Genomic DNA, 19,212 nt, shown 5'->3' with positions numbered 1-19,212 from the left:
CACTACCCTTCTATGTGACTCATCCAAGAGATCAGGTGAGTCTTGATATCTTTCATTTGCAAATGATCCAATCCTAAAATGGTACTGATATGCAAATGACCAATTCCTAAGGAGGTTTGTATAAGATCACCATCTTGCTTCTTTACCCTATAAGAATGTTCCTCCTAGGGGGCAGCTGGGTAGCGCAGTGGATTGAGTCAGGCCTAGGTTCAAATCTGGCCTCAGACACTTCCCAGCTGTGTGACCCTGGGCAAGTCACTTGATCCCCATTGCCTAGCCCTTACCACTCTTCTGCCGTGGAGCCAATACCAAGATGGAAGGTAAGGGTTTAAAAAAAAAAAAGAATGTTCCTCCTAGACCTTCATGTCCAGTCAACTCCAACATCCTGAGACTTTGCACCTTGTGCCTTGATCCTGTGCAGTCAAGGCTCTGTCTGGCTACCCCTTTGCCTTTCTTCTCCTGCACTAAACTTCTCTGGCTTCTATACTTCTTATGTTATCAGATGGATGGTAATAAATTGAATTGCAACTGAGTCCTAAATCCTTGAACCCCCAAGAAAACTGCTTTTGAAACCTCAGAATCCCTTTGACTTTTTAAATGCACATAATTTAGATCTGTGGTCAATTCTGATAGGGGTGGGAATTCCACAGTCCTCTCATGGGTCTCACTAGCATAAAGACTGATAATGAATTAATGTAGAATGTGCTGGAGCAGGGTTAGGAGTCCTGGATTCCAACCAAGCTGCAACAATGACAGACAACACAGATAATCAGCATGCAAACAGCATGCAATTTGCATAGCATATAATGGTTTACAAAGAGCTTTATGCACATCACCTCATTTGATCCTCAGATAATTCACTGAAATTGATAGTAAAATGATTATTTTTGCTCCCACTGTATAGATGAGAACATTTGGAGTAGGAGGAATAAGGGGTTTGCTTCATATCATGTAGCTGATATACTTCTGAGCTCCAACTGGACGTAATATCAGGAGAAAGGGAGAGAGATTCCCATCATGTTGGGTAGATCCCCTGCCATGAACTTTTGGGAAAACCTGGATAAGAATTATAGAAGATGTGTAGGCATGGATGGCTTTGGATCTGCAGCACTGAAGGAAACTTCTAAATCTACTGACTCCAGCTCAGTCTTCATTTCACTGTATAAGTTGAGTGGCTTTGGATAAACTTTTTGGAGCTCAAGAATTCTCATATATAAAATGGCCATGTTATATTTGATAACTGTGAAGGTTCAAGTTTTGTGATTCTTATAGGCTAGATGATTCAGCAGATATAATAGTTGGCCTGGAATAAGGAAGACCTGAGTTCAAATTTGGCCTCAGACAATTGTGTGATCCTGGGCAAGTTACTTGACATCTGTCTTCCTCAATTTGTTCTACTGTAAAATGGGGATCATAATAGCACCTATCTCACGGGGTTGTTGTCAGGATCAAATGAGATAATATTTGTATTGTCTTCCATATGTGTTGTGGCCTTAATATAGTGCCTTGTGGGGCAGCTAGGTGGTTTAGGGAGTAGAATGCTGGGAAGACTCACCTTCCTGTATTCAAATGTGACCTCAGACACTTACTGTGTGTCCTTGGGAAAGTCATTTAAACCTGTTTGCCTCAGTTTCCTCATATGTGAAATGAGCTGGAGAAGGAAATGGTGAGCCCCAAAGGGAGTCATGAAAAGTCAGACATGAATGAAAAACAAACAGAACTACAACTAATAAATGCTTCATTTGTTTGTTCATTGCCTCTAGCATGTATCTCCTCTAGCTACACACACACACACACACACACACACACACACACACACACACACACACACACAAACCAGCTGTTTTGACCATTTTTCTTCTCTTTAATGCCATTTTTATATCCTTTACAAGTTCTTTGTGAACTGTGTTGTTAGAATATAACTATGGAGATTCCGTTATCCTCAAAGGAGGAAGTAGTTTCCTGATTTTGAGGGGGGGAGAGGTGGTAAATCATTTTCAATTTTTTTTTCTGTTTGTAGTCTTCCTTATAGTTTCATCCTTCAATGCTCTTGGAAAAACTTGGGTTAGTTGGATATTTGTATCAACTTTCGTCTCTCTGTTTTATAGGATGATACTTTTCATAATCATCCATAATTCTTCTTCATTAATTTTATAGATAAGTTTATCTCCTAATATGATGTTGTTTTGGCAATCATTTTTCTCCATTAAAAAAAATCCCTACCTTCCATCTTAGAATCAGTACAATATATATTGGTCCCAAGACAGAATTGTTGTAAGAATTAGGCAATGGGGGTCAAGTGACTTGCCCAGGGTCACACAGCTAGGAAGTGTCTAAGGTCAAATTTGAACCAAGGGTCTCCCATCTCTTGACCTGGCTCTCAATCCACTAAACCACCCAGTTGCACCCTCCATTTGTCAAATAAGATAGATATCTGAAGAATAAGAAGTTTTGGAGGTTCTTTCTTTCTTTGGACAGAGGTGGTGGTCCCAATTAATTTACACTAGTTAAACTTCTTGTGAGTTCTGAGCAAGGAGTTCAAAGATATATAAGAGCTCATATCACAAAAGCATCTCTGGGAGACAGTAAGAAATTGGGCAGGAAGCTACTTAGAAAATCTCTTAAAACCCTCCCAGACTGGGGAGTCTCCTTCTGCACCTGTTTTTTTTTTCTTTTGTAAAATTAGAAGGTTCTACCAGGTAACCTCTCAGGTCTTCTGAACTCTATGATGCTAAAACATTAACTTGGATCTCTTAGAGGAAAAAAGGCAAGAAGATAATTCCATACCAATGAGAATACTCTCTTATTCTATGTAAATAGTTTCTCCCTTTCTGAGAATAAAGAGATACATATTATGGTCCTGACTCTCCAACTAACTAAATGTGAGTCCTTGAGCAAGTCACTGATGATCTCTAAGTCTCTTTCAAGTTGGAAAAGAAAGTTAATCCCTTCACAAGTCAATAATTAAGTAAGGAAACAAGACTTGGGTGTAGGATGAGCTGTGTATGGTGAACACAAAGTAGGCATGTAGATAATCTGTATCAGACATGGGAGCTTTGGTGAACAATATGGCCTCATTGATCCTAACGCTGATTTTTTTGTGCTAAAATTAAATCCTCTTCAAATGACAATAGTTTGAGAATGTAAACTGAGGGAGAGAGCAAAGAGTGTCTACTTTTTGTCCTTGAATCCTCACTGCCTTGCAAATAGTAAGGGCTGAATAAATATCCATCGCTTGATTGCTTTTCATGGACAAGTCTTTACTCCTGTCGGTTCTATACTTCTTCAGGTTACTATTAAATGATTAATATAATTAAATAAGAAATTATTTCTCAGAAACAATTTGGATACATTAAATACTTAATAAATGATGCCTGAGTGAAAAAGTTTCTTGGATTGTATAAACAAACAGTAGGACCAAAAGAAGGCACTTAAGGACATGAGGTATGTAACCGTATTTATAAGATCATTGAGAGCGAGTAAGGAAGGAATGGTCTTTTACCTTTCTTTACCTCTACTCTTTAGTATGTAGCACAGTCCTGGGGCACATAATAGGTGCTTAATAAATGCTTATCAGCAGACTGACCATGGTCCCCTTAGGGTGTCTCAAGAGATTCCCCACCCAACCCATGTCTATGCTAGAATAAAAGCAACTGTACTTAAAAGATGGAAGGTTTGGGATTCAGGCTACAAACAAATAATTAGTTCCTTGCCACTTCTTGCAATATGGCTATTCTACTCTGGGATGTTCTTCCTGACTATAAGGCCTTATATAAAGAACCATTCACTTTTCTCAACCACTTTCACCAACCTCGGTGATCCTCAGATATCTTGGTGCCCATTTGGCCTGGTTTTCAACATTCTGGCTTTGCAAGTGACATAGAACAAGAGAGGTTTGTAACTGTCTTCTGTCTAGGACATCTAACTCACAATCTTGGGGATGTGGCCTTTTTGAAAAACTTTTATGGACCTATTAGTCATGGATCTATCTACACTCTTCTTGAGTATTCTCAATTGTTCCTATAAGATGTCACTTCTTTGGCTTGTTTGGTATGATTATGAGTTTAGCATCCATCTTTCACTAAAGGTTCATTGGTACACAGAATAGACATGAAAGAAGAAGAAAATGGAAACCATGTTTTTAAATGAAATTGTAAATTTTTATTAAGAAATGTACATTGAAAGATATAGAAATGGAAGAAAAAGCAGTGAATGTTCAAACAGAAATGTGAACACGGGCATTTATAAGAGAGTAGACATTTCAATAATAAAAAATGCTAAAAATCATGAATCCATTGTTGACCCAATGATATGAATGAAATTGCAGAAAATTGAATGAGGCCTTTTTTGGAAGGCCTCTTCATGGAAATGGGCACTTTCTGAATTAAAGCACCTGTGTGATGCTGGGAGTTATTGAGGCACAACTACAGCAACCACATACTGCAAGATACTCACCCCTACTACAACCCAAAGATGGCTTACCAGTCAGAAAGAAGCAGAAAAACCAAGGCAGAAGAAAGTCTTACCTTCATGCTGTGCAAGTCCCTCACAGATCATTCTCAGAAATCCTGCTCTGCTTGTTCCCTTTTAGCAGCAGCATTGCTTCTTACAGCAGCAGCTCTGTTGGCAGCATTTCTGTTGGCAGCAGCCCTTGCCACAGCCACAGCCCTTGCCACAGCCACAGCCACAGGAGCCACAGCAGCAGGTGCGGCGGCAGCAGACAACTGTGGGGCTGCAGCAGCCCCCACAGCAGCCACAGCAGCAGGGGCAGCAGGCAGAGCAGCAGCCCACTCGGCGGCAGGTACATGTGGTACAACAGCCACCGCAGCCACCACAGCCACCACAACCACCGCAGCCACTGCAGCCACCGCAGCCACCGCAGCCACCGCAGCCACCGCAGCCTCCGCAGCCTCCGCAGCCTCCGCAGCCTCCGCAGCCGCCACCACAGCCACCACAGCCACAGCAACCCATAGTGTCAGTAGAGAGGGTTCAGTAAGGTGAGGAGAGAGAGGACTGGAGAGAGATGAGTGAAGTGTGATGCTCTCCTTCTTCAGGGCAGCCCTTATATACCCTCCTCTGGAGACTTGACTCAGAACATGGGATACTTTGTTGTTGTTTTTAACCTACTTTCTAAGATGATTCTTATTTACTTCCTACTTGTGTGCCCTGGTTCAACTTAATGACTTGTTTTTATAATTATACTTCTGATTCAAAACCATATTCTAGCAGAAAGGAAAAATGGGTGAAAATTTTAATAATGGACCCTGAGATTAGAAAGCTGGTGATGATATGGGAGAACCTGGTATGGTCTGCCTAGGGCAGAGATGTGCTCATTTGGGACATGTGATAGTTCAGCCTTGGTGTGACATCCAGGTGACAATATTTGTGAAGATCTGCCCATCTCAAACCAGTGAGGACTAAAGATGCTTTGATGCCAACATCTCCTTGTAAGGACTTGGAATTAATTGACCCTGTGAGCAGATTTTACTTTCTATCACATCTTTTGAAATATATTATTTCAATTTATAGGACACAAATCCAGTTTTTAATGATTCTTTTAAAAATGATTCAATAGACATTTGTTAAACATCTATAGTAGGCAAGACTCTGATACAAAGAGGATCAAGGATACAGTCCTTGCTCTCTGAGTGCTTCTGTTCTAAGATAATGAAGAAAAGCACACAAAAAAGCGCCACCTAACTCTGTGTCCTCACATAGGCTGACTCCCCATATCTGAGACATATCCCTTCCTAACTTCTACCTCTTCAGTTTAAAAAAAAAAACACCTAAGATGTAAAACCCAGTGGAAATGCACATCCACTATGAAAGGTGGTTGGGGGGAGGAAGGAGAGGAGGGAAAGAACATGAAACATGTAACCATGGGGAAATATTCTAAATTGGTTAATTAAATAAAACTTTTCAATTAAAAAAAAAAACTCAGCTTAACTGAGATCTCCTGCATGAAGCTTTTTCTTCTGGATGCTAATTCTACTCTCTGTTCTTGAGACAATATTATGTTTTCTTTGTATCAAGAAGGAAAGTGGTATCACCAATAGAGAGCTGGCCCCAGAGCTCTGTAATTAGTGCCCTCTGACAACTCTCAAAGACTAAAAGATCCCAAGAAGTTATTTTTCTGCTGTCATAGAGTTCCTTCCCCAGGGTGTTTCTCTATTGTATTAAAAAGAAAGGGTTAATAATTTAGCAGAGGGGTTCAGTCTTTTAGTATTGAGAGTTGGAAAGAGAGGGAACCTCCCTTCCACAAAGCGGGGGTCAGGGATGACAGCTGATGTTTAGGGTTGGCTCACAGAGAGGAGAGAGGGGGTTTGAAGATTTTCCCCTTCTGCCTTCCCTCCTTAGCTAAAGCTGCTCTCCCCAATTCACTCTTGTCCACCCTCCACTACTTGAGACCAAAGGGTCTCCCCTTGATCTGTTCACTCACACTCAGCTTGGGGAACAGATGACTTTTAATGTCAACTCAAACAGGTACTACAAAAGGAAGTAACGGGCAGGGAAGAATGGGGAAAAGGAATGCAGGAAAAGGGGGTCCCTGTCTCTAAACCCTTTCCCCTCCCTCCTCGAGTTTGGGGGAAACTCAGGCCTTGGCAGCCTGAGCCCCCTGAGAGAAAGTCAGGTTCACTCACCCCTGGGCAACAGGAACTGAGGTAAAGTCTGCTCAGGTTTCTCTTCAGAAAGTCCCTTCAATTGGGAAGTGTTGGGGGGAAAGATTTCTAGTCACCAGCAGGAAAAATGGGTAACCCTCAGGAGAAAGTCTTTATCCACCTCTCCTGACTGAGGGCCTCACTGATCTCTCCTCCAGCCAGAGTCTTCTCCTCCTCAAGATTCCCCTCTCCTGGGGGCCTCTCCCCCATCGAGGTGATCAGTTTCATACACTCTTCAGCCTGGCAATTTTCTTATGTGCCAGCCTCTGTCACAAATCCTCCATTTCCTGTTGTTCGTGTGGTGCCACCCTGGCCCATGCCAGTTAATTTACCTTCTATGTCTATTCTAATCCATCTGTGTTACTTATTGGTCCGATCTAACCTCCCCCTCCCAAAAGAATAAAATCTTATCCTAATCTCTCTATTTGCTAATCTAAGTTTCTATCTTATGCTAAAACTGAGATGTAGAAGGAGGGTTAGGATTATGTACCAACAAAAGTTTACAATATAGCAATTTCTTAATACAAAGGTCATTCCTATTGCAATCAATATAAAATTTAACTTAAGTAAAATCGAACTATCCTATGCTTTATGTAATGGTAATTTCAATGTAACAATTCATAACAATTAGATTTACATATATTAACTTGTATCTAATGAAATCTGATTTATTCTGTCCCTATGTTACCTCTCTAGTTACAATATTCTCTTTTCCACCTTAAACTACTCTGTCCCTGTCTATTAATGGTTGGTATTTTAACTCTCTCCTTTCTAACTATATTAGTGGATTAGATTGTTGTTATGCTATATATATATAAAGGTGTACAAATATGTATACATATCTGTTATTTGTACACATCTACATGTCACATATTATTTACATACATGTATATATATATCCTCTGATAGTAGAGATTTATTTACATAGATACAATTTATGGGCTGTCCTTATTTACGGCACAGCCCCTAATGTCAGTGTGAAATTTGTCTGTGTTCTAGATGTCGTGGTGCACATATATTTATTCCAATGTGCATGTGAACGTACTTCCCTATGTGTGAAGTTAATATGATTGGCAATTAATCTTACATGACCCATTTTCCTGAAGTTCATTCCCCACAATGTCTTTGATTCAAAGTTCTTTCCAGTTGTTTGTGTATCTTCCATCCTTTGGTATTGCTTGAAATTTATTACCGGTCCGGGGTTCCTTCTCCTTTACAGAATACATACTTGCCTGGTGTCTCACCTTGAAAGCCGATCTCAGGTATCTGGAACTACAGGGTCATGAGTGCATGTAAAATTAAAGTGTGCCTGCATGTAAGAGTGAATATGTTGATGCACGTGAACAAAACTTTATACAGGATGTTTGTGCCATCTTTATGTGTGCAAGTGAGATTGTTTTTTTTTATGTAATGAATGTAGGTATCTTTCTTAATGTGTGATTATAAGGCAATTATTATATTCCTATGTGGTTGGTTGTAAAGGTTAATGATATTTTAGTCTAGACTTGAGATGAATATTTGTATATATGTTTACCAATTCTAAGGGATTCTAAATCCACCCAAATAAACTCACAGGTTCTGCAAGGAACCATTTCTTCTGCATTTCACAGGCTACATGTGATAGAGACATGAAGAGAAAGGTTTTGCAGGACTTGTGGACCAAGATGCAAGAACCAGGGTTCCAACAGAATGTTCCGAGGAGATGGCTGATGGATTTATGTATTTCCTAACCTCTGCCCCCCTTCACTCCCTCCCTTTTCCAACCCTTTCCACCCAGTTCTTCTTGAAGCCTTTTGCTCCTTCCCTCCCCACTTGAATAAAATATAAAGATAATTCTGTTCCTTTCCTTTTTCAAATCAAGGGGTTTATTGGGATAACAGGATGGGAAACTGAGGTAAGAGGGATTAGGATTTCCCTAATCTGAATGAGGTAAAATTGAGGGTTTCAGAAGTCACAAGTGTGACTCTTAGACAGTTAGGGAGATGGAGGACAATAGCCTTTTAAGAACTTCTTTCTTCTTCACAAGAAATCAGTAAGATCTCTCAGCTTAACCCAAGAAAGAAACAAAGTTCAAAGTCTCTAAGTTTTCTCCTGGCCAGCTCAACTCTCAAATAGACCACCTATTCAAAAGCTTCTCCCCTGGTCAGCTTCCACTGCTCAGAGCCAGAGAGACAGAGACTCAGTCCCCAAAAGCCAAGTTTCTCTTCTCAGTGTCAACTTCAACTGTTCAGAGCCAGAGAAACCCCCAAAATCAAATCAGCCTCAAAAAGGTCTTTCAGCCAGCTTCAAACCTCAAGGGAGCAAGAGAGTGACTTCCAGTCAGAGACAGAGACCAAAAGACAAGTTTTTCTTCTCAGTGTGGCCAGCAAACTCCCCAACTGCCACTCCTCAGAACATTCCATTGGAACCCTGGTTCTTGCATCTTGGTCCACAAGTCCTGCAAAACCTCTTTCTCTTCATCTCTATCACATACACCAAGCCTCCCTGATCTAACTAACCCAAATTTATACTATCTGTGTTGGGCATTATCCTGTTTCGGCTTCATGCAAAATTTTTTGTTTGGGTAGGATGCTCCAATAGCATCTTAGAAGTTTCTCTTCTACATTTATTGGGGTTCGTGGACTTGTCTCGGTTTTTTTTCCAGCCAGGGATTGTCATTATGGGCTTAGGGGGTTTCCTGATTTGATTAAGATTTCTTCATGGATCATGTGTCATATATTATGCCTAGTACCAATCTGGGTTCTTATAAGGTTTCATATTGTTTGCTACCCTATGGAACTCAAACCAGTCTTGGTACCAAGTCTTTTCAACAGATGGCATCTGTTGTGTTATGGGATGCTCATGATTGGATAAAGCAGATGTGATAATAGCATTTCATTGCCTATCTCTTCTTCAGTTTGTTCTGTATCATATTACTTCCAATTCAGTGTCACTGTCCCCTAAGTCATATTTCTTACAAAATTCTTCATAACTACTGACTTCTATAATATACAGTATTTCCTCTACTGATAAAGAGTTCCCTATGTTTTCAATTGATTCATCAGAATCAGAAAAAATTGTTTGTTCTGAATTCAGGTGTTCACTATGCCAATTTGTGTCCCACTCATCTAAATCTTTGTGAACTTTACCATAGAACTTGATGTACTCATAGGGTTCTTGTTCTTCACTATTTTGGTCAACTATTATTGTACCATTTGGTACTGTATCATCTGGGTCTGATTCTGACTGTTGGTCACTGCTTTCTGTACTCTCCATGTCTTTCACCAGTTTTCATTCAGTGACATGTTGTAATTCTGTGTCAGATATTGTTAAATCAGGTTTTGTGCCTGGCCCTATTTTAGTGATTTCTATATTTCTCAATTCTTTTTCTAGCTGTTGCCTAGTAATATGCTCTAATTCGGTGTTCTGTAGTGACAATTTTGATTTTTGTGGGTTTGCTGCTTCCTGCGGATCTGCTATTATGTTACTTGAGTGCACAGATTTTACCATATCTTTTGGATCAAGTTCTTGTTTGTCTACTCCCTCTTGTGAATCTGTTGACATAGAAACCATTCCTTCCATGGTGGTATCTTCTGGGAATGACTTCAATACATATCCACTCTCCCCTGTATCACTGAGAGGTTTGGACTTTTGTTCCAAGATATGGTTCCTGTATCTCCGCCTCATATTGCAAACTAACTATTGTGCTGTTTGCATGCATAGGTTTCCCATTATCCTCTTTACTTTCTTGCCCCATGGTTTGTAATGCACATGTATAACTAGTAGATGTTTCAGGCTTTGTAGATGTTATAGAGTAATCTACCATCCCCTCTTCAGTTATTCCATCTTCATTCAAACCACTATTATTAACTAGCTCTGTATCACTTTGGACCACTGCTGACTGTAAGCAAACAGATTGCTCAGAGGAAAGATTTGTGCTTGTGTTAATTTCAGTTTGAGAACTGCTTGGATGATGTTTTACTATCAAAGACTCTTTGGTTCCCACCCTCTTTGATAGTTTTGCAGTCTCTGGTTCAGGAAATAGACAGTCATTGGAATTTTGGTATTGATCTGTGCTAAACCCATCCCCAGAACTGGTGTCTTTAAGTGTAATAGGATTTTGTGGGTAAAAGTCTTTGGCTTTTTGATTTAAATTAGTTCTCCCCTCATTTGTCTTTCTTTCCCCTCTTAGATGTATAAATGTAACAGCTCTAAAATCTCTTGCAACAATGTTTTGTTTGGCTATCTTGTCAGAATGGTGTGGATACTTAAGTTGCTGTTTTAAAGATTTGCTAGCCCTGTTTGATTTTCCACTGTCTAGATCCATTCTGCAAGCTAAAAAATTTTCCAAAAAGGATTTAATCTGTTCCTTGCTTTTCTCCATACAGTTTTGTGTGCCCATGTGTTGTGAACCATAAATGTCATGTTTCATGTCTGCTATTATCTGTTGTGAAGATTGGATTTAGCTATCTCCTGATTATAACAGTGAAGATACTTAGTCTAACAAAATCAGGAATGTCTTGTGAACTTTACATTACTCCACCTGACTTAGTCTAACAAAATCAGGAATGTCTACACCAATACTTAAAGATTAAGTATTTAGCAGGATGGCCTTTGATAGACATGTTCTAGCAAAATGACAAATCAGAAACAGCTGGCAGACCCCTGGCTGTCTTAAGTCAAGCTTAAGCTACCATTGGTACAGATGAGATGCAGGAAAGTGATATAAAACCATCTATATATTTGGCATCACTTCCTCTCTCAGGGCTCTTTCCCTGGAGAGGTGGCTCTGGTTGGCAGCATGCTGAGCATTTCCGGCATCTTGGCATGGCTGAAGCTATTGTCCGGTTTGGTGGTGAGTTTTCCCTTTATACTATACTGGAAGAAACTGAGTAGCTAGTTCAGGTTCAGGCATCTTAGCTGAGCCATCTTGGAGTTTTAGGCTGATTCCTTTCTCCTTTACCTCCCAACACAATCCTCTTAAAAGCCTCTAATCTTCCCCCTGGCACAGGTCAGTCAGGAGAAATCCTATACCCTTTCCTTCTCCCTTCCCCTTAATTTCTTTCCTCTATATTAATTTAAATAACCATAAATTTCCAGCTGACTTGGGTATTTTTATTTGGTATATCCCCTGGCGACCTAAACTTAATTCAGTTTAGGTAACAACCCTAAAATTATCCTTACACTGTGCAATTTTACTCTCCATCTGAATTATAGACTTTTGTACTTAAGTTTCTCCCCTTGCCATCTTGCCCAACTATCTGTTTCTCCACCAGTAAATTTTAAAGTTTTCTTTTTCCTTTCTACTATCTTCCTTTTTGCCCTTTATGCTTATGCCCTCATCTTTCCTCCCTGGGGTACTTCCCAAATTCGTGTCTTTTTTACTAGATAATACTAGATCCTGGCATCATGTGGTATAATGATTATTTCTCGTTACAACTTCTGAATAACAGGATTTTGCTCCAGAAGCTATTGTTGCTTCCATGGATTTCAGATATGGGGTCTCCTGTTCTCTCAGTCTGCAGTGAAAGCAACACTGCTTGCTATTAGAGTCCTGTCTCCCATAGTTTTTGTTATTATATACTTTCCCCTGATAATATGCATTTTAGCCTTTCCCATCTCTCTTATTTTGATGCTGTTCATAGCAATACTTCATCAGACAGTTTATTACTATGTGTCCTTGATGAGAATACAAAAAGAAAGTCTTAGTATCTCTTTGCACCCTTTGTTGACTTTGGGGTGTCTGTCTATACTGTGTAGTTTGTCTGTTAAATGTCTTAATTCTAGCCAGGTTCTTAACCTCCTCTAATTCTTTCTGCCTTAATATTTCAGAGGTCTCTTGGGGCTTTTTATTTATTTTTTTTTCTTGATCTACTTTGTTATCATGAATATAGGTGGCAGTGTCCCTAAGTTCATTAAGTGAGATGGTGTCAAACTTAGGGCAATAGTTACTGAAGTAATCCCTCAAGTGCTTATCATAGGCCTTGAGAAATTGTCTCCTCACATGTGCCTCTGATTCTTTGAATCAGGGTTAAATCCTAACAGTTTCTCAGTTTTTTTCAATATAAGGCGATTGATAAATGTGCTTGGGTGTTCATTTTTTTCTTGGGATAATCTGTCAAATTTTCCCCATGCATTGGGTCTTTCTGACAATTGCTTCATTCCATGTAATAGATCGTTATGGCATTTTCTTAGATAAGTCATTGATCTTGGATTAGAAAAATCCAGATCCTCAAAAACTTCTAGCCAGCTCGTGAGTGAGGAATCTTTTCTAGCTTGCTCAATAAAGTTTTTATGTTCCTGGGGTGTAAAAAGTTCAGATAAAAGAATTTCTACATCCTCAAAATCTGGTTCATAGAGGCAGAGTGCTCTCTTTAGTTCTTTAATTGTGAGATGAGGCTCTAATAAAAATTTAGGCATTTGTTTATGTAAAGACTCTTAAGTCTTGGATGGTGAATGACTTATGAATGTAAGATGCCAGAGTTATCAGTGACCTTAGCTACATCACGCAAAGGCATAATCTTTTAAGCCTTTGGTGCATTTGCAAGATTGTTAGCAGATACATTAGTTGGTGTCTTGTTGTTTTTGTGCCTGTATGTTATTGGCAAGGTCATTCCCCCCTATTGCTCCTAATGGTATTCCAGCATTAGTATTAGTAACTGTAGCATCCTTATTAGTCTGTCCCATCACATCCCTAGTCTCCTCATCAGTTCCCTTCCCCATGCCTTGTTTTCTCTTCATGTAATCCTGGCACATCTCAGTTATAATAGGAATCTGACCAAACAATGCCTGTAATCCATTATCTAAGATTAAAGCATATACAGTTTTCTGTACATGCAAATTTTCTATATATATAAGATCAGGTTGGCACCAGCTTTGATATTCTTTAAGATGTTAGTCAGTGCCACGAACACAACATAGACTTGGGGTTTGATTTGCCAGAGGTAATTCACATCTAGATAATTCATTGGCAACTGTGTCCATCCCATAGTCATATTGGTTAATGTCCCCAGAACATTGTCTATCATCCCTGCCACTGTATTATACATGATACAGTAGCCCCAATAAGTGGCAATTATTCCTAGCCCAGCAGATCACAGTATTAGTTGTAACATGTTTGCCATTAGATCTTTCCTAGGCTCTAACTGCCAAGAATTAACATAAAATGGTTGTTATCCCCACACACTTTGCTTCTATCTAGATAGGATCCAAGATGGTTAGATCCTATCGCGGACAGCCCTAGTATAGCCTGCCTTTTACAATAGACTCTCTTCCTCAGTTTTGTAATTGACCAGAGTGGCAGTAGGTAACTGACTTGTACCCCCCCATATCCCCAGGAATCAATATGTCTTTAATCCTGTGTGGAAACTCCTAGGCAGAGTCAGTGACAAAGGCTGCTAGCCTCAGGAGTTGTAATTGACAACAACTTCACAACTGATAGTTGATGGCAGTTGGTGACAGTCACTAAAGCTTTTTTTTTAAATAAATGGGATTCTTTTAAATATGGGGTGCCATCTGTATTATAAAGGGGGTTAATTTAAGTATAAAGAGGGGAAAAGAGAGGAGACCCTCTTTTCAAAGCAGGTTACAGGGGAGACAGTTGATGTCTAGGGTTGGCTCAGAGAGAGGAGAGGGGGTTTGAGGATTTTCCATATTCTGCCTTCCTTCCTTAGTTAAAGCTGCTCTTCCCAACTTGCTCTTGTCCCTCTTGTCCTCCCTCTACTACTCAAGACCAAAGGGTCTCCCCTAGATCTGTTCACTTACACTCAACTTGGGGAACAGATAACTTTTAATGTCAACTCAATCAGGTAATACAAAAGGAATAACGAGAAGGGAAGAATGAGAAAGGAAAGTGGGAAAAAGGGGTCCCTGTCTCTATCTACACCCTTTTCCTCTCTCCTCAAGTTTGGGGGGAATTCAGGCTTTGGCAGCCTGAGCTCCTGAGAGAAAGTCAGGTTGACTCACCCCTGGGACTTTCTTCAGAAAGTCCCTTCAATTGGGAAATGTTGGGGGAAAAGATTTCCAATCACCAGCAGGAAAAATGGGTAACCCTCAGAAGAAAGTTTTAATCCACCTCACCTGACTGAGGGCCTCACTGCTCTCTCTCCCCCAGCCAGAGTCTTCTCCTCCTCAAGATTCCCCTCTCCTGGGGGTCTTCCTCCCATCAGTTTCACACACTCTTCAGCCTGGCAATTTTCTTATGTGCCAGCCTCTGTCACACTATACCAGTAAAATCATAGGTCTAAGCTCTATGTATATAATTTTGGACATATTCTAATAGGACACAAACTACTTGAATGAAGGGACTTTTGAATTTTGTTCTCTATTCCTAGTAGCTAACAGAGTGCCACATAATTGTTCTTTGTTGTTGTTTAATCATTTTTCAGTCATATCTGAATCCATTTGGGGTTTTCTTGGTAAAGAGACTTGAGTGGCTTGCCATTTCCTTCTCTTGCTCATTTACAAATGAGGAAACTGAGGCAAACAGGATTAAGGGATTTGCCCAGGATCACATGGTAAGTATCTAAAGACAGATTTGAACTTGAATCTTCCTGACCCCAGATTCAGCACTCTATCCATTGTGCTACCTAGCTGCCCCAGGCACATAGGCACATATGGCAAATGCTTATGGATGGACTGATTGGGGTTCTAGATTAAAGGCTTGAAGAAATTTAAGGAAGAAGAATCATTAGCATTGGGGATGGGCAAAGACCTAATTGGGGAAGGTAAGTGGCAGCAAATGAACTAAGTCTTAAAGAAAGAGAAGGATTTCAACATTTGGAACTGTGGAATGATTTGTTTCTAAAAAAGAAATAGTTTACACTAATGCACATAGACATGAGAAGACAGCATGTGATCAGGACACAAATAGGAGTATTTTTGTCTCAACTAGAGTGCATGAAGTGGGAGGAATAAAGTATAAAAAGTTGCTATTGGAGCAGGTTGATAGCTCAGTGGATTGAGAGCCAGGCCTAAAGATGGGAGGTCCTGGGTTCAAAACTGACCTCAGACACTTCCTAGCTGTGTGACCCTGGGCAAGTCACTTAACCCTATTGCGTAGCTCTTACCTCTCTTCTGCCTTGGAACCAATACACAATATTAATTCAAAAAGGGAAGGTAGGGGTGGGTGGGAGGAGGGAAGGGAAAGAACACGAATCATGTAACCATGGAGAAATATTCTAAATTAATTAAATAAAATTTTTCAAATTAAAAAAATAAAATAAGATGGAAGGTAAAACAAAACAAAACAAAAAACAACCAACTGAAGTTAGCCTGTTATGACCAGCATTTGAGGAGCTTATACTGGCTTTTGAAGATTACTGCCTCCTTTTCTTTTGTTTCACTAATCATCTGTCTTGCTTGTTTCTCCAGGCTGCCATCTTCTCCTAGGCCTAAATAAGGATGAAACAGTCTTCTTTTGCTGCTATAGAAAATGGATCTGAATTTCTGATATTGTAAAATAGCAATGATAATTTAAATTAGCATATAGCATTACACCAGTGAATTTTGTAAAAGACTAAAAAAAGGCATCCCAAGGTGAAGTTTGAGACTAGAATCCAGGATAGATGATGGAAAATGTCTTGGGGTAGTGGGAGACAGTAGACTCTATATGGATGACTCAGCCCTGGGGCTTCTAGCATTTACTTGTTTTTTGGTGGGGTAAGGAGGAGCAGGAAATAAATGATCTGAGTCAGAATGCCTATCTATATTTGTGACTTCCTATTTTTGTTCCAGAAGTCAGGTGAGGAACAAACCTCGTTATGGAGGGGACACTGCCAAGTTTTGAAGACACCAAAGATTCTCTATGCCAAATAGCAGAATTTGGTCCAATTTGAGCATAGAACTGTGCATGGTATTGACACAGCTAATCAGAGCATTCTAACAAGTTTTCCTTTGTCCACATCCTTCTTCAGTAGTCCCTCGCTCCTCTGCTCAAAACCAATCAGTGACTCCCTATTACCAACCAAGTGAAAAATTCTGGAACTTCTCTACCAAGGCCCTGTACTGTCATGCACTACCTTACCTTTGTGCCCTTTACTTAGGGGAGGCACCATTGTGCTGTGGAAAGAAAGTCGGATTTACAGTCAGAAGACTTTGGCTTATGTCCTACTCTATCATTCACCACCTGACTGATCTTGGGAAGGTCACTTTGGGATTCTATTGAATATCTGAGACTTTGGGCAAGCCTCTTTACTTCTCTGGCTCTCAATTGCAAATGGAAGGGTTGGCTTAGATGACCTTCCATGTTCTTTCTCTCTTGAAACCTACTAAATGTGCTTGTCCTATATCATTTTATATTATAGTCATTTCTGTGGCAGCTAACTTGTGCAGGGATTGGAGTCAGGAAGATCTGAATTCAAATCCAGCCTTAGATTTTGCTAGCTCTGTGACTGTGTAGATCACAGATCACTTAACAGTGTTTGCCTTTTTTTCTCATCTGTAAAATGAACTAGAGAAGGAAAGGCCAACCACACCAGTATCTTTGCCAAATGGGGTTATGAAGAGTCAAACACATGTGAAAAATATGGTGAAGGAAATGGCAAGCCACTCTGGTATATTTGCCAAGAAAACTCCAAAATGAGATCACAAAGAGTCAGACATGACTGGAAACAACTGAATACAAATTTCTATGGGGCGTATTCCCCATCTCCACTGTGAGCTCCTTGACGACAGAGGCTGCGTCTTATCTAAATTCAAACTTTTCTTGCCATCTTAACAGAGGGCACTCAATCAATGGATTCAAATTGTTGAATTGTGGAGAATTCCAGAGACTATGATGAAGAGGATTGTATGAGCAGTAAAGTCTAGGTCATTGGTTTGCTAAGTGTGATCTGGAGCCCTCAGAGGTCCTTGAGACCCTTTCAGAGGGTGTAAGAGGTCAAAACAACATTCATAATACTATTAAGATATTGTAACTTATATGTTAATAAATATTGAAAGGTATCTCACATAAACAAAACGTTCTTGGAGATCTTCAGTGATTTTCAAGAGCATAAAGGGGCCTTGGGAACAAAGGGTTTTAGAAAGGCTAGTCTAGTATTATATTTGAACAGGAGATAGCCAACCATAATCCACCATTTTCATAACACAATTTCCAAATTTCCCTTACCCACTTTATCATAATTTTCAGGATGAATGGGAGATTAAAAGCAGACATGGGGAAATAAAAGGAATCAATGTTTTGAGGGGAAAATGGAGTTTTTTAAGGTGGCTTTAAGTGGAAATGCTTACATTTCAGACACTGATGTGGTTTTTAGTAATATTTCCCCAATTTAGTGTATAGTCTTTGAATGTTTCTTGAGACGTAGATACTTGCACTTAGAAAAAGGACCCTAGACATGACTTTGCACCTCCATTTGGGACTTTCATTTAAGAGACACCCATGAAAAAAATAAGGCTTTGTCATTAAAATTTTTATTTTTAAAATCCTCTGGAAACATATTTATAAAACAAATTCATTTGAGGATGAACTAAAATAAGCAATTTAGTGAGGTTGAAAAGTCACTTAAGGAAGTAAACAAATATTATCTCCCAAGGAAAATGAAATAAATAAGTGTCATGTGTTTGAGACCAAGTACCCCTGGAAAGGTATATAAGGGCTGCCCTGGAGGAGAGCATCACACTTCACTCACCTCTCTCCAGTCCTCTCTCTCCTCACCTTACCTGAACCCTACTGACATTATGGGTTGCTGTGGCTGTGGTGGCTGTGGTGGCGGCTGTGGAGGCTGCGGTGGTGGCTGTGGAGGCTGCAGTGGCTGTGGTGGCTGCGGTGGCTGCGGTGGCTGCGGTGGCTGTGGTGGCTGCGGTGGCTGTGGTGGCTGTTGTACCACATGTACCTGCCGCCGAGTGGGCTGCTGCTCTGCCTGCTGCCCCTGCTGCTGTGGCTGCTGTGGGGGTTGCTGTAGCCCCACAGTTGTCTGCTGCCGCCGCACCTGCTGCTGTAGATCTTGTGGCTGTGGCTCCTGTGGCTGTGGCAAGGGCTGTGGCTGTGGCAAGGGCTGCTGCCAACAGAAATGCTGCCAACAGAGCTGCTGCTGTAAGAAGCAATGCTGCTGCTAAAGGGGAAGAGCCTGGTCTTTGGAAGGACCAGCTGAGGATATACATGAAGCATGAAGGTAAGACTTTCTTCTTTTGTCCATTATCTGCTCCTCTCTGACATAAATGTAATCACTTTTGACATACCTTTTGCAATTTTTTACCTTCTTTTACTATTTGTTTATAAGAGAGTAGATTTTGTGATGAGCTGTGTAAGAGGATAAGCCTTGAGACCAATTTTAAGAGAAGACAAGCAAAAAAAAATGTTTTTGATTAGAATTGAACAAAATGATATGATTTCTAATATTCTAACATACAACCCATTTAGATTCTACTATGATATGTCTGTTCTTTTGGGTATACTTTATAATTAAAAAATTATTTTTTGTTCATTGCTAACGTGCACTAATAGATACAAGAAAACCTGTTTTACAAATCCCTCAATAAATGAAATTAAATCTCCATTAAAATTGTGTCCTTTTTCTTCTTTCAAAGTGTTTACTGTCTTCACTAAAGGAAACAAATGAGACCAATGCCT

The 19,212-nt window shown here is 40.0% G+C and overlaps 2 protein-coding genes across 2 annotated transcripts; one reads left to right on the top strand and one right to left on the bottom strand.

Moving 5' to 3' along the window:
- Nucleotides 1-4,191: 4,191 nt before the first annotated feature.
- LOC130455928 (small cysteine and glycine repeat-containing protein 6-like) lies at nt 4,192-4,998 on the bottom strand. Its single transcript, XM_056808285.1, has one exon. The coding sequence runs from the start codon at nt 4,969-4,971 to the stop codon at nt 4,588-4,590; it is 384 nt and encodes a 127-aa protein (XP_056664263.1). The 5' UTR covers nt 4,972-4,998; the 3' UTR covers nt 4,192-4,587.
- A 13,322-nt stretch (nt 4,999-18,320) lies between these two features.
- On the top strand, nt 18,321-19,132 carry LOC130455753 (small cysteine and glycine repeat-containing protein 6-like). Its single transcript, XM_056806850.1, has one exon. It carries the CDS (start codon nt 18,321-18,323, stop codon nt 18,696-18,698), a length of 378 nt encoding a protein of 125 aa, XP_056662828.1. The 3' UTR covers nt 18,699-19,132.
- Nucleotides 19,133-19,212: the final 80 nt, after the last annotated feature.

This window comes from Monodelphis domestica, chromosome 8, assembly GCF_027887165.1.
Source record: "Monodelphis domestica isolate mMonDom1 chromosome 8, mMonDom1.pri, whole genome shotgun sequence".
NCBI lineage: Eukaryota > Metazoa > Chordata > Mammalia > Didelphimorphia > Didelphidae > Monodelphis > Monodelphis domestica.
Note: the sequence above shows the minus strand (reverse complement) of the source record. Positions and strands in the feature narration are given on the sequence as shown.

What these genes read in the sequence shown, in the direction of transcription:
- LOC130455928 (XM_056808285.1), bottom strand. Translation starts at nt 4,971, where the DNA reads ATGGGTTGCTGTGGCTGTGGTGGCTGTGGTGGCGGCTGCGGAGGCTGC.
- LOC130455753 (XM_056806850.1), top strand. Translation starts at nt 18,321, where the DNA reads ATGGGTTGCTGTGGCTGTGGTGGCTGTGGTGGCGGCTGTGGAGGCTGC.